General features: G+C 44.5%; 1 protein-coding gene across 35 annotated transcripts in view; it reads right to left on the bottom strand.

Annotated features, from left to right (window-relative positions):
• Nucleotides 1-1,603: 1,603 nt before the first annotated feature.
• Nucleotides 1,604-13,580, bottom strand: part of LOC113492251 (mucin-2-like) — a 31,631-nt gene continuing 19,654 nt past the window's right edge. Inside the window, exons 24-28 of one of the 35 annotated variants that reach the window (XM_026869654.1) lie at nucleotides 3,695-13,470; nucleotides 3,148-3,634; nucleotides 2,900-3,072; nucleotides 2,494-2,719; nucleotides 1,604-1,851 (exon numbers count right to left, since the gene is read on the bottom strand). In XM_026869654.1, the coding sequence (XP_026725455.1) occupies nucleotides 1,700-1,851; nucleotides 2,494-2,719; nucleotides 2,900-3,072; nucleotides 3,148-3,634; nucleotides 3,695-13,470 (10,814 nt within the window). In that variant the 3' untranslated portion in view covers nucleotides 1,604-1,699. The other 34 variants (XM_026869649.1, XM_026869644.1, XM_026869648.1 and 31 more) reach the window with 34 other exon arrangements.

Here is a 13,580-nt window from a genome sequence, read left to right as displayed (position 1 = left end):
CAGATAAGCTAGTAGGCTGAAATTTTGAGTGTAAATTCAAACCCAATGACTATAAAAACTGATAAAATTTGAATGAAGTTACATTAAAAACGAGAGTTTCTAATTTTTTTATCTATTAATTATTTACCTTCACATTTGAGCAGTTGGATGCCTGTTGTGGAAGGGAGAGAACGGTACAAAAAGTCTAGCCCTGTTTCTCTTGCTCACTTTGAGGTTACTAATTTTTTTTTTATTGCTTATGATTATACATTTCAACAGCTACATAGTAGGTTAGAATATATTTAATAAAACAATTATGGTCCCTGTTAAGCACAGCATATTTGTAGATGGGATGAAGAATGCTTTCTTATACTCACCATTAATTTTGTTACACTATCTTTTTTTTAAACCATGACATAAATCATTAATATCATGTACATGGTATATGATTGATTGGCTTATTCATCTATGTGATTAAAATTGAAAGTAAAACGTTTATATCAATATAAGACACTCCAATTTAAAATACAGAGAAAGAAGGACGAGTGAGTAATTAAAAACAAAGCGATAAAATCGGTTTGTCCAGTCCTAAGTTTTGAGTTATCTTACATACAAAAAGAAACAGATGAAATATACTAAGAAACTCCAGTTGGCGGAACTAAGTTATATTAGATAACTAGCTGTTGTCCGCGACTCCGTCTGCGTGGACTTCAGTTTACAGCGTTCGGTGGGTCCCGTTTCCATGGAAACAATCCCCTTAGTGATCTTATAGCTTTTACACACCTTTTAAATTTTCTCTCGGGAACTATTCCAAAAATCGGGATAAAAGGGAGCGTATGTGTTATTCTGATGTATAAGCTATATCTTGGTAAAGTTTCATTCAAATCCATTCAGTAGTTTTTACGTGAAAGAGTAACAAACATCCATACATCCATACTTACAAACTTTCGCCTTTATAATAGGAGTAGGATATTTATTTTAATTTATGCCTTACATAAAGAAGGTCGCATCAAAAAATTTGCAACCAATATTGTTCACTGTCACTTATTTTATACAGCCCGTTTTTGGCGGTATAATTAATTTTACTCTATGGTAATTCTATTCTAGTCCAGTATTTTGATACTATTTTAAATTAAGTTACAAGTAATAATTAATGGTTACTGAAGTTTCACTTTCAACGTTAAATGTTAATAATTGTTATTAATCATAATGTACAAAGTAATAAATAACTTCAATTTGTTTGATACCACGATATTTATAAAGTTTGTGTAATAATGAACTTCTGGAATTGAAACTTGCTTGAGCATAAAGGGTATGTCTATCAATTGTTGGAATATCTTGTCTTAACCCGTATTTAACTAGCAGAGTCTTTATAGTTTTGCCCTCTTTTTTCGTGCTTTCATTAAGACGTCTTACTCAGACGCCTGATTGTATCAACAATACTTGTGTCTGGGTGTCTTTGAGCATAGGACTTGAATGTTTGTGAAACCCACCTTGACACAAGGATGAAATTTCTCAGTGCGGGAGCAAGAAACTTGAAAAAACCTGAAGTAACAGTAAAAATTTAGGTGTGTTTTTTCCAGGATTCAGGATACTATAGGTATCATAAAATAAAACACACCACTACATATAATGAGAAATATAATGTACATATAAAAAAAAACTTAGGTTATAAAGAAGTGCTTGTCAAAATCGACTAAATATATCTTTCGTTAATCGACTAATCGGTAAGTTCTGCAGGTAGTTCGGAAAGCGGGATGATCGCTGGCGGAGAATTGGTAGCGCAGGTACAGTAGCAGTTCTTGCCTTCTGGACCGTTGGGCAGTAATAGGATCTTCATCTGCATATCTGTTTCTAGAGCGTTCATGATTTCTGAAAAAGAAAAAAATGGGTGTAAGTTAAAATTAGATTTCTTTTTGGACTATGTATTTTAGGATTTAGCGAAATTAAAAAAAACACACAAGTCAAATGCACAAACACCTAGACTCAGGACAAGCATTCGTGGATCACACAAATGCTTGTTCTACGGGGGGATGGAAACCGCGATACGACGCGCACGGTGGGTTGGCCGTGGTGACCTCAACCATTCAAATCTTGTGTGCGTTTAGAAGAAATAAATATCTCAGTTTCCGAGTTTGGAAAGTATCTCTCCCCGATCGGGCTATGAGAGTGCGGGAACCGAGAGTAAATCTTTATTTGGGTACTATATACATATGTCCTGCAGAGCTAGCTGAAATCGTTAAAGACATTATTATATTAACCCTATGTTTCATTTTGTTGGTTTGTCGAGGGTAATCGTCATAGTCTGACACTACCAGCATTGTCCTCCTAGCACTTTCTCGGAGGACGTAGACGGTACTGTCAGACTCTTAGTTACTAAACCTGAACCGCCGTGCAATGCATAGCAATTCATCCTACACCGGCCACAATGATTGTATCCACCCTAACATTCCGCCCAAAAAAGTAGACACAACAGCTAGCAAATATAATATGTACATTATAATAGGATCTCACCTTTCTTGCCCTGGTTGAGTCCAAGTTTCCCGCCTGCCTTTGGCAGATCGACTTCCTTCGACGATTCAGCAGCCGGCGAGCCCGGAGGTCTCGGTTCCGCGTCAGGGTACCGACATCCGTGACCCTTTGGTTTGTCATCGTCCTCTCCAGATTCTTCTGAGTAATCCTCGTAGGAAGAATCATCTTTAGGTTGATCCTTAAGTCCTTGCTCCTTAGGTTGTTCATCCTGAGGTCCTTGCTCCTTAGGTTGTTCGTCCTTAGGTCCTTGTTCCTTAGGTTGTTCATCCTTAGGTCCTTGCTCCTTAGGTTGTTCGTCCTTAGGTCCCTGTTCTTTAGGTTGTTCATCCTTAGGTCCTTGCTCCTTAGGTTGTTCGTCCTTAGGTCCTTGCTCCTTAGGTTGTTCGTCCTTAGGTCCTTGTTCCTTAGGTTGTTCATCCTTAGGTCCTTGCTCCTTAGGTTGTTCGTCCTTAGGTCCCTGTTCTTTAGGTTGTTCATCCTTAGGTCCCTGTTCTTTAGGTTGTTCATCCTTAGGTCCTTGCTCCTTGGGTTGTTCATCCTTTGGTACGACGTCCTTAGGTCCTTGTTCCTTAGGTTGTTCGTCCTTAGGTCCTTGCTCCTTAGGTCCTTGTTCCTTAGGTTGTTCGTCCTTAGGTCCTTGCTCCTTAGGTTGTTCATCCTTAGGTCCCTGTTCTTTAGGTTGTTCATCCTTAGGTCCTTGCTCCTTGGGTTGTTCATCCTTTGGTACGACGTCCTTAGGTCCTTGTTCCTTAGGTTGTTCGTCCTTAGGTCCCTGTTCCTTAGGTTGTTCATCCTTAGGTCCTTGTTCCTTAGGTTGTTCGCCCTTAGGTCCTTGCTCCTTAGGTTGTTCGTCCTTAGGGCCCTGTTCTTTAGGTTGTTCATCCTTAGGTCCTTGCTCCTTGGGTTGTTCATCCTTTGGTACGACGTCCTTAGGTCCTTGTTCCTTAGGTTGTTCGTCCTTAGGTCCCTGTTCCTTAGGTTGTTCATCCTTAGGTCCTTGTTCCTTAGGTTGTTCGCCCTTAGGTCCTTGCTCCTTAGGTTGTTCGTCCTTAGGTCCCTGTTCTTTAGGTTGTTCATCCTTAGGTCCTTGTTCCTTAGGTTGTTCGTCTTTAGGTCCTTGTTCCTTGGGTTGTTCATCCTTTGGAACTACATCTTTAGGTCCTTGTTCCTTAGGTTGTTTGTCCTTAGGTTGTTCGTCCTTAGGTCCCTGTTCCTTGGGTTGTTCATCCTTAGGTCCTTGTTCCTTAGGTTGTTCGTCCTTAGGTCCCTGTTCCTTGGGTTGTTCATCCTTAGGTCCTTGTTCCTTAGGTTGTTCGTCCTTAGGTCCCTGTTCCTTGGGTTGTTCGTCCTTAGGTCCCTGTTCCTTGGGTTGTTCGTCCTTAGGTCCTTGTTCCTTAGGTTGTTCATCCTTAGGTCCCTGTTCTTTAGGTTGTTCATCCTTAGGTCCTTGCTCCTTGGGTTGTTCATCCTTTGGTACTACGTCTTTAGGTCCTTGTTCCTTAGGTTGTTCTTCTTTGAAAGTTTTGTCTTTGGGATATTTGTCCTTGGGATATTTGTCCTTGGGATATTTGTCCTTAGGATGTTTGTCCTTGTGTTGTTTGTCCTTAGGATGTTTGTCTTTAGGTTGGTTATCCGTAGGTTTACCATCAGCAGGCTGATCTTCCTCATCTTCGTTTACTTCATCTTCATCTTCGTCATACTCATCGTCATCGTCATCATCCTCAGGTTGTTCTTCCTTAGGTTGTTCATCGTTAGCTTGTTTATCCTTAGGTCCTTGCTCCTTTGGTTGTTCATCCTTAGGTCCCTGTTCCTTAGGTTGTTTGTCCTTAGGTTGTTCATCCTTAGGTCCTTGCTCCTTAGGTTGTTCGTCCTTAGGTCCTTGTTTCTTAGGTTGTTCATCCTTAGGTCCTTGCTCCTTTGGTTGTTCATCCTTAGGTCCCTGTTCTTTAGGTTGTTCATCCTTAGGTCCTTGTTCCTTAGGTTGTTCGTCCTTAGGTGCTTGTTCCTTAGGTTGTTCATCCTTAGGTCCTTGCTCCTTTGGTTGTTCATCCTTAGGTCCCTGTTCCTTAGGTTGTTTGTCCTTAGGTTGTTCATCCTTAGGTCCTTGTTCCTTAGGTTGTTCGTCCTTAGGTCCCTGTTCCTTGGGTTGTTCATCCTTAGGTCCTTGTTCCTTAGGTTGTTCATCCTTAGGTCCTTGCTCCTTAGGTTGTTCGTCCTTAGGTCCTTGCTCCGTAGGTTGTTCATCCTTAGGTCCCTGTTCCTTAGGTTGTTCATCCTTAGGTCCTTGTTCCTTAGGTTGTTCTTCTTTGGGAGTTTTGTCCTTGGGATATTTGTCCTTCGGATGTTTGTCCTTGGGATGTTTGTTCTTGGGATGTTCGCCCTTGGGTGTTTTGTCCTTAGGATGTTTGTCCTTAGGTTCGTTATCCGTAGGTTCACCATCAGTAGGCTGATCTTCTTCGTCTTCTTCATCCTCATCTTCGTCATATTCAACTTCGTCGTCCTCATCCTCGGGTTGTTTGTCCTCAGGTTGTTTTCCCTTAGGCTGTTCATCCTTTGGTACTACGTCCTTAGGTTGTTCGTCTTTAAGTCCTGGTTCCATAGGTTGCTCGTCCTTAGGTTGTTTGTCCTCAGGTTGTTCATCCTTAGGTTGTTCATCTATCGGAGTTTTGTCCTTGGGATGTTTGTCCTTGGGACTTTTGTCCTTTGGATGTTTGTTCTTAGGATGTTTGTCCTTGGGTGTTTTGTCCTTGGGTGTTTTGTCCTTGGGTGTTTTGTCCTTGGGTGTTTTGTCCTTGGGTTGTTTGTCCTTAGGTTGTTTATCCGTAGGTTCACCATCAGTAGGCTGATCTTCTTCGTCTTCTTCATCTTCATCTTCATCATACTCATCATCGTCGTCCTCATCCTCAGGCTCGTCGTCGCTAGGCCCTTGTCCTTTAGGTTTCTGACTTGCGCATAAAAGTCTATCGGATTCAGATAATTCGTTGTCAGATGCGTCGCAGTTCAAAGATTTCAACTGATCTTCAACGTCACGTTTCTGTGTTCCGGGTTCGTCGTCATCATCTTCTGGCTTGTCAGAACCCTTCTTTGGCTTCTTCTTGTCCTTCGGTCGTTTGCCCTTCTTATCATCTTTATCTTCTTGAGATCCCTTTTTAGGTTTTTTCTTGTCTTCTTTAGGATTTTCTGAAGGTTCGCTTGACTCCGGTGATTCGTCGGATTCTGAACTTTCATCTGAGTCAACGTCTTCATCGGATTCTGATGAAGATGATGATGATGAAGAGGAATCTTTAGGTTCTAGTGTTGTTGGTTTCTGAGGTTTAACGGTTGTAGTCGAAGCCTGTTCCGTGGCTGGTTTAGTGGTTGCTTCTTCGGTGGTTGTAGGCGATGTCGTAGTTGATGAAGTTGCTTCTTCGGTTGTTTGTGTGGCTGTGGTGGTTTCTTTGTATTGATTCGAAGGTGTCTGGCTCGTTCTTTCTGTGGTCCAAGTTTCAGTAATAAGTTCTTCAGTAGTTGAAGGTTGTTCAGATGCCTCAGTTGTTTGTTGAGTTGTTGGTGAGTCTTCTTCAGAGTCCTCTAAATTTTCATCATCATCAGGAACACATGTAACTGAATCATCTTCTTCTGAACTGTATTCAAAAGATTCTTTTGGCTGAGCTTCAGTGGTTGTAGACTTAGTTAGTTGTTCACTAGTCGTTGGCTGCTGAGTTGTTGTTGTAACCTGATGTGTGGTTGATGGTTGTGACGTTGTTGAAGTTACTTGTTGTGTCGTTGATGGTTGAGACGTTGTTGAACTCACTTGCTCAGTCGTTGATGGTTGAGACGTTGTCGAAGTCACTTGTTCCGTCGTTGATGGTTGAGACGTTGTCGAAGTCACTTGTTCAGTCGTTGATGGTTGTGACGTTGTCGAAGTTACTTGCTGCGTCGTTGATGGCTGTGACGTTGTCGAAGTCACTTGTTCAGTCGTTGATGGTTGCGACGTTGTTGAAGTTACTTGTTCTGTCGTTGATGGTTGTGACGTTGTCGAAGTCACTTGTTCTGTCGTTGATGGTTGTTTCGTTGTCGTAGGTTCCTTTTGAGTTGTTTTCGGTTGCCTGGGTGTCGTTATGAGTTCCTCATCCTCCCAATCCCATGTCGGCCCCTCAGTTGTTGTTGGTTCTTGAGTAGTTGTAGGTTGCGCTGTAGACGCTGCCGTTGTTGTTTCGTCAGCATCGTCATCCCATATGGAATACTCAGTCGATGGTGTTGCTGACGTTGAAGCGGTGATATCGGTTCCTGGATCGTCAGTCTCACAACTCCATACAGACTCATCAGCTGTAGTTGCTTTCTCAGTTGTCGACGAAGGAACTGACTCTGTAGTAGGTGCCTTAGTCTTTGCTTCTTCAGAAGTTGAGGGTTCCTGAGTAGTTTTCGAGGATGATGGAGTTTCTTTTCCAGTGGTTGGTCCTTGTAACGTAGATGTGGACGCGGCTTCAGTTGTTGACGTACCCTGCTCCGTGGTTTTGGGTTGCGCAGTGGTGGTCGTAGTTTCCTCCTTTACGGCATTAGTAGTAGGAAGCTGTGTGGTTCCTACTCTCTCTGTTGTTCCTGTGGAAGTGGATGGTTGTTTGGTGGTAACATCATCTTCTTCCGAGTTGGATTCTGAGCTTGATTCAGAGTTTCCTGAGGACTCTGATGAACTAGAGTCATCAATTTCGGGAGTTGTGGAAGCAGCTGTAGTTGTTGACGCACTTTGCTGTGTGCTGGAAGGTTGCACAGCTGTGGTAGTTTGCTCTGTAGTAGGTGCGTCGGTTTCAGCAACCTTGGTTGTAACTTCTGCAGTGCTTGTTGGTTGTTGAGTGGTTGTTTTTGGTTTCTTGGTTGTTGACGAAGAAACATACTCAGTTGTTGTTGGCCCCTCAGTGGTAGCTTCTTCAGTGGTTGCAGGTTGCTGAGTGGTAGTTTTGGGTTTCTTGGTCGAGGAAGGCGTTTCCCATTCAGTGGTGGCAGGGCCGTCAGTGGATGGTTGCTGAGTGGTAGTCTTTGGTTTCTTAGTTGATGATGAAGGCACGTCTTGAGTTGTAGTTGGTGCAGAGGTCGTTACTTTTTGAGTGGTTGTAGGTTGCGCAGTAGAAGAAGATAGTTGTTCAGTGGTAACATCATCTTCTTCCGAGTCAGATTCTGAACTTAAAGAGGAGTCTGATGAGTCAGATTCTTCACTTTCAGAAGTTGTGGATTCAGTTGTTGACGTACCCTGTTCTGTTGTGCTAGGTTGCGCTATTGTTGTAGTAGAACCAGCCTGTTCTGTAGTAGTGGCTTGGGCAGCGGTAGTAGGAAAACTAGCCTGCTCAGTCGTTGTGGGTTGCGGAGCGGTAGTTTCCGGTTTCTTGGTCGAAGAAAGCGTTTCCCATTCAGTGGTGTCAGGGCCCTCAGTGGATGGTTGTTGAGTGGTAGTTTTTGGTTTCTTGGTTGATGATGAAGGAACTCCTGTAGTTGTGGATCCCTCAGTGGTTAATTCTTCAGTGGTTGCAGGTTGCTGAGTGGTTGTTTTCGGTTTTTTGGTCGAAGAAGGTGTTTCCCATTCAGTGGTGGCAGGACCCTCAGTGGTTGGTTGCTGAGTGGTAGTCTTTGGTTTCTTAGTTGATGAAGAAGGCAAGTCTTCAGTTGTAGTTGGTGCAGAGGTTGTTACTTTGTCAGTGGTTGTAGGTTGCGCAGTAGACGAAGATGGTTGTTCAGTGGTAACATCATCTTCTTCCGAGTCAGATTCCGAACTTAAAGAGGAGTCTGATGAGTCAGATTCTTTACTTTCAGAAGTTGTGGATTCAGTTGTTGACGTACCCTGTTCTGTTGTGCTAGGTTGCGCAATGGTGGTACTAGAACCAACCTGCTCTGTGGTAGGAGAAGTTGCTGCTGTGGTAGTGGTAATAGCTTGCTCTGTAGTAGGTGCGTCGGTTTCATCAGCCTCCGTTGTAACTTGAGTGCTTGTTGGTTGTTGAGTGGTTGTTTTTGGTTTCTTAGTTGATGATGAAGGAACTCCTGTAGTTGTAGATCCCTCAGTGGTCACTTCTTGAATGGTTGCAGGTTGCTGAGTGGTAGTTTTCGGTTTCTTGGTTGTTGACGAAGAAACATACTCAGAAGTGGTTGAACCCTCAGTGGTCACCTCCTCAGTCGTTGTGGGTTGCTGAGTGGTAGTTTTCGGTTTCTCGGTTGAAGAAGGTTTTTCCCATTCAGTGGTGGCAGGGCCCTCAGAGGATGGTTGCCGAGTGGTAGTTTTTGGTTTCTTAGTTGATGATGAAGGAACTCCTTCTGTACTTGTGGATCCCTCAGTGGTTACTTCTTCAGTGGTTGCAGGTTGCTGAGTGGTAGTTTTCGGTTTCTTGGTTGAAGAAGGTGTTTCCCATTCAGTGGTGGCAGGACTCTCTGTGGATGGTTGTTGAGTGGTAGTCTTTGGTTTCTTGGTTGTTGATGAAGAAACATTCTCAGAAGTGGTTGAACCCTCAGTGGTCACCTTCTCAGTCGTTGTTGGTTGCTGAGTGGTAGTCTTTGGTTTCTTAGTTGATGATGAAGGAACTCCTTCTGTAGTTGTGGATTCCTCAGTGGTTACTTTGTCTGTGGTTGTAGGTTGCGCAGCAGAAGATGGTTGTTCAGTGGTAACATCATCTTCTTCCGAGTCAGATTCCGAACTTAAAGAGGAGTCTGATGAGTCAGATTCCTTACTTTCAGAAGTTGTGGATTCAGTTGTTGACGTACCCTGTTCTGTTGTGCTAGGTTGCGCAATGGTGGTACTAGAACCAACCTGATCTGTGGTAGGAGAAGTTGCTGCTGTGGTAGTGGTAATAGCTTGCTCTGTAGTAGGTGCGTCGGTTTCATCAGCCTCCGTTGTAACTTGAGTGCTTGTTGGTTGCTGATTGGTAGTTTTCGGTTTCTTGGTTGTTGACGAAGAAACATACTCAGAAGTGGTTGAACCCTCAGTGGTCACCTCCTCAGTCGTTGTGGGTTGCTGAGTGGTAGTTTTCGGTTTCTCGGTCGAAGAAGGTTTTTCCCATTCAGTGGTGGCAGGGCCCTCAGTGGATGGTTGCCGAGTGGTAGTTTTTGGTTTCTTAGTTGATGATGAAGGAACTCCTTCTGTAGTTGTGGATTCCTCAGTGGTTACTTTGTCTGTGGTTGTAGGTTGCGCAGCAGAAGATGGTTGTTCAGTGGTAGCATCATCTTCTTCTGAGTTCGATTCCGAGCTTGACTCGGAACTTTCTGAGGCGTCTGATGAGTCGGAGTCGTCATTTTCAGGAGTTGTAGATGCAGATTTAGTTGTTGACTCAACTTTGTCGGTAGTAGTCTGTTGTGCAGCGGTTGTAGTAGAACCAGGTTGCCCTGTTATGGGTTCGTTCGTTTTAACATCCTCCGTTGTTGTACCTTGTGTGGTTGTAGGTTGTTGAGTGATAGTTTCTGTTTTCTTGGTAGATGAAGAAGGCGTTTCCCATTCAGTGGTAGCAGGACCCTCAGTGGTTGGTGGTTGTTGAGTGGTTGCTTTCGGTTTCTTGGTTGTTGACGAAGTAACATACTCAGTAGTAGTTGAACCCTCAGTGGTCACATCCTCAGTAGTTGCAGGTTGCTGAGTGGTAGTTTTGGGTTTCTTGGTCGAAGAAGCTGTTTCCCATTCAGTGGTGGCAGGACCCTCAGTGGTTGGTTGTTGAGTGGTTGCTTTCGGTTTCTTGGTTGTTGACGAAGAAACATACTCAGTTGTTGTTGGCCCCTCAGTGGTAGCTTCTTCAGTGGTTGCAGGTTGCTGAGTGGTAGTTTTGGGTTTCTTGGTCGAGGAAGGCGTTTCCCATTCAGTGGTGGCAGGGCCCTCAGTGGATGGTTGTTGAGTGGTTGTTTTCGGTTTCTTTGTTGATGAAGAAGGAACATACTCAGTTGTAGTTGGTACTGAGGTCGTTACTTTGTCAGTGGTTGTAGGTTGAGCAGTAGACGAAGATGGTTGTTCAGTGGTATCATCATCTTCTTCCGAATCAGATTCAGAGCTATCTGAGGATGCCGCAGATTCAGATGAGTCAGTATCATCATCTTTAGGTGTTGTAGAATCTTGTACGGGAGTTTTTGTCGAAGAAGACGTTTCCCATTCAGTTGTAGAAGGTCCTTGTGTTGTAGGTCCTCCTGTGGTTGATGGTTGCTGAGTGGTCGTCTTTGGTTTCTTGGTTGACGATGATGGTACATACTCAGTTGTGGCCGGTACTTTTTCGGTGGTTGAAGGTTGTTCCGAAGTGTCAGGCTGCTCAGTCGATGGTTGTTTGGTGGTAACATTATCTTCTTCTGAGTTAGACTCTGAGATTGATTCGTCGCTTTCCGCGGACTCCAATGAATCGGAGTCCTCTTCATTGTCAGTTGCGGGGGTTGTAGAAGCAGCTTCGGTTGTTGACTTAACCTGCTCTGTGGTGCTGGGTTGCGCCGCGGTGGTGGTGGTAGAATCGTCTTGTTTTGTCGTAGCTGCGTCAGTTATAGCTGCTTCAGTGGTTGCAGGTTGCTGAGTGGTAGTTTTCGGTTTCTTGGTCGAAGAAGGTGTTTCCCATTCAGTAGTGGCAGGACTCTCAGTGGTTGTTTTTAGTTTCTTGGTTGTTGATGAAGAAACATACTCAGTGGTGGTTGAACCCTCAGTGGTCACCTCCTCAGTAGTTGTAGCTTGCTGAGTGGTAGTTTTGGGTTTCTTGGTCGAGGAAGGCGCTTCCCATTCAGTGGTGGCAGGGCCGTCAGTGGATGGTTGTTGAGTGGTTGTTTTCGGTTTCTTTGTTGATGAAGTAGGAACATACTCAGTTGTAGTTGGTACTGAGGTTGTTACTTTTTCAGTGGTTGTAGGTTGCGCAGTAGACGAAGATGGTTGTTCAGTGGTATCATCATCTTCTTCAGAGTTTGACTCTGAGCTTGATTCGGCGCTTTCTGAAGACTCCGTTGAATCTGAGTCATCATTGTCGTCTTCGGGGGTTGTGGAAGCAGTTTCAGTTGTTGTGGAACCCTGCTGTATGGTGGTTGGTTGCGCAGCGGTTGTAGTTGCATCTGTAGTTGTTGGTAGTTGAGTGGTTGTTGACTGTGTAGTGGGACTGTCAGTACTGGCTTGCTGAGTGGTAGCCTTTGGTTTCTTGGTTGTTGACGAAGAAACATACTCAGCTGTTGTTGGCCCCTCAGTGGTTACTTCTTCAGTGGTTGCAGGTTGCTGAGTGGTAATTTTCGGTTTCTTAGTCGAAGAAGGCGTTTCCCATTCAGTAGTGGCAGGACCCTCAGTGGTAGCTTCTTCAGTGGTTGCAGGTTGCTGAGTGGTAGTCTTTGGTTTCTTGGTTGTTGACGAAGAAACATACTCAGTGGTGGTTGAACCCTCAGTGGTCACGTCCTCAGTAGTGGTTGGTTGCTGAGTGGTAGTTTTGGGTTTCTTGGTCGAGGAAGGCGTTTCCCATTCAGTGGTGGCAGGGCCCTCAGTGCTTGGTTGTTGAGTGGTTGTTTTCGGTTTCTTTGTTGATGAAGAAGGAACATTTTCAGTTGTAGTTGGTACTGAGGTTGTTACTTTTTCAGTGGTTGTAGGTTGCGCAGATGGTTGTTCAGTGGTAACATCATCTTCTTCTGAGTTAGACTCTGAGATTGATTCGTCGCTTTCCGCAGACTCCAATGAATCGGAGTCCTCTTCATTGTCAGTTGCGGGTGTTGTAGAAGCAGCTTCGGTTGTTGACTTAACCTGCTCTGTGGTGGTGGGTTGCGCCGCGGTGGTGGTAGTAGAATCGTCCTGTTTTGTAGTAGGCGCGTCGGTTATAGCTCCTTCAGTGGTTGCAGGTTGTTGAGTGGTTGTTTTTGGTTTCTTGGTTGTTGAAGAAGGAACGGACTCTGTAGTTGCAGGTCCGTCTGTGGTTGCTTCCTCAGTGGTTGTTGGTTGCTGAGTGGTTGCTCTTGGTTTCTTAGTTGATGATGATGGTACATACTCAGTTGTGGCCGGTACTTTTTCGGTGGTTGAAGGTTGTTCCGAAGTGCCAGGCTGCTCAGTCGATGGTTGTTTGGTGGTAACATCATCTTCTTCTGAGTTAGACTCTGAGATTGATTCGTCGCTTTCCGCGGACTCCAATGAATCGGAGTCCTCTTCATTGTCAGTTGCGGGGGCTGTAGAAGCAGCTTCGGTTGTTGACTTAACCTGCTCTGTGGTGGTGGGCTGCGCCGCGGTGGTGGTGGTAGAATCGTCCTGTTTTGTAGTAGGCGCGTCGGTTATAGCTCCTTCAGTGGTTGCAGGTTGTTGAGTGGTTGTTTTTGGTTTCTTGGATGTCGAAGAAGGTGTTTCCCATTCTGTGGAGTCAGGGCCCTCCGTGGACGGTTGCTGTGTGGTGGTTTTTGGTTCTTTGGTGGTTGTAGAAGGAGCTTTTTCGGTAGAGGTTGTACCCTCAGTTGTTGGTTGCTGAGTGGTCGCTCTTGGTTTCTTAGTGGATGTAGAAGGAACATACTCTGTCGTTGTGGGTTCTTCGGTAGTTTCCTCCTCAATGGTTGTAGTTTGTTGAGTTGTAGTAGTTGTAGTGGTTGTTGTTGGTTTCTTGGTCGTCGAGCTTGGGCCTTGAGTAGGTGGTTTCGCAGTCGACGGTTTGATTGTTGGTCTTACCGTAGTAGGTCTGACTGATGTCGGTCTAGCAGTTGTTTTAGTTGTTTGGCTAGGTCTCTTGCTTGTTGGCCGTTTGAACTCATCCTCTCTGGATTCATCAGAGTTGGATTCAGAGGATGATGACGAGGAACTTGAAGAGCTTGATGAGCTTGAAGATTTTGAGGAGTTTCTCCTGCGTATCCTCTTGCCGTTCTCGTAGATGTAGCGTCCTTTAGACCGGAGTCGTTTGAGGATCTGTCTCATGCCGTACGAGTGTTCGGAAGTGTGGTACTCGTCTTTAGAGGTCTGTTTCTGGTTGGTTGTGGTGGTGACGCGCTTTTCGATCCTCGGCTTGTTCTGTTTTATGTGGTCGATTGCTTTGATCATCGCTGTGAAGAATCGCAAATTTTTAGTACTTGAAAAAATATAGGGTAAAGGGGATACCAGTTTTTTTTTAAGATTCGAGCGTTTATTGTTCCACTGCATGGCAAAGCCTATT

The sequence above is a fragment of the Trichoplusia ni genome, chromosome 3 (genome assembly GCF_003590095.1).
Source record: "Trichoplusia ni isolate ovarian cell line Hi5 chromosome 3, tn1, whole genome shotgun sequence".
NCBI lineage: Eukaryota > Metazoa > Arthropoda > Insecta > Lepidoptera > Noctuidae > Trichoplusia > Trichoplusia ni.
The sequence above is the reverse complement of the archived record's forward strand: the minus strand, read 5'-3'. Positions and strand labels throughout refer to the sequence as shown.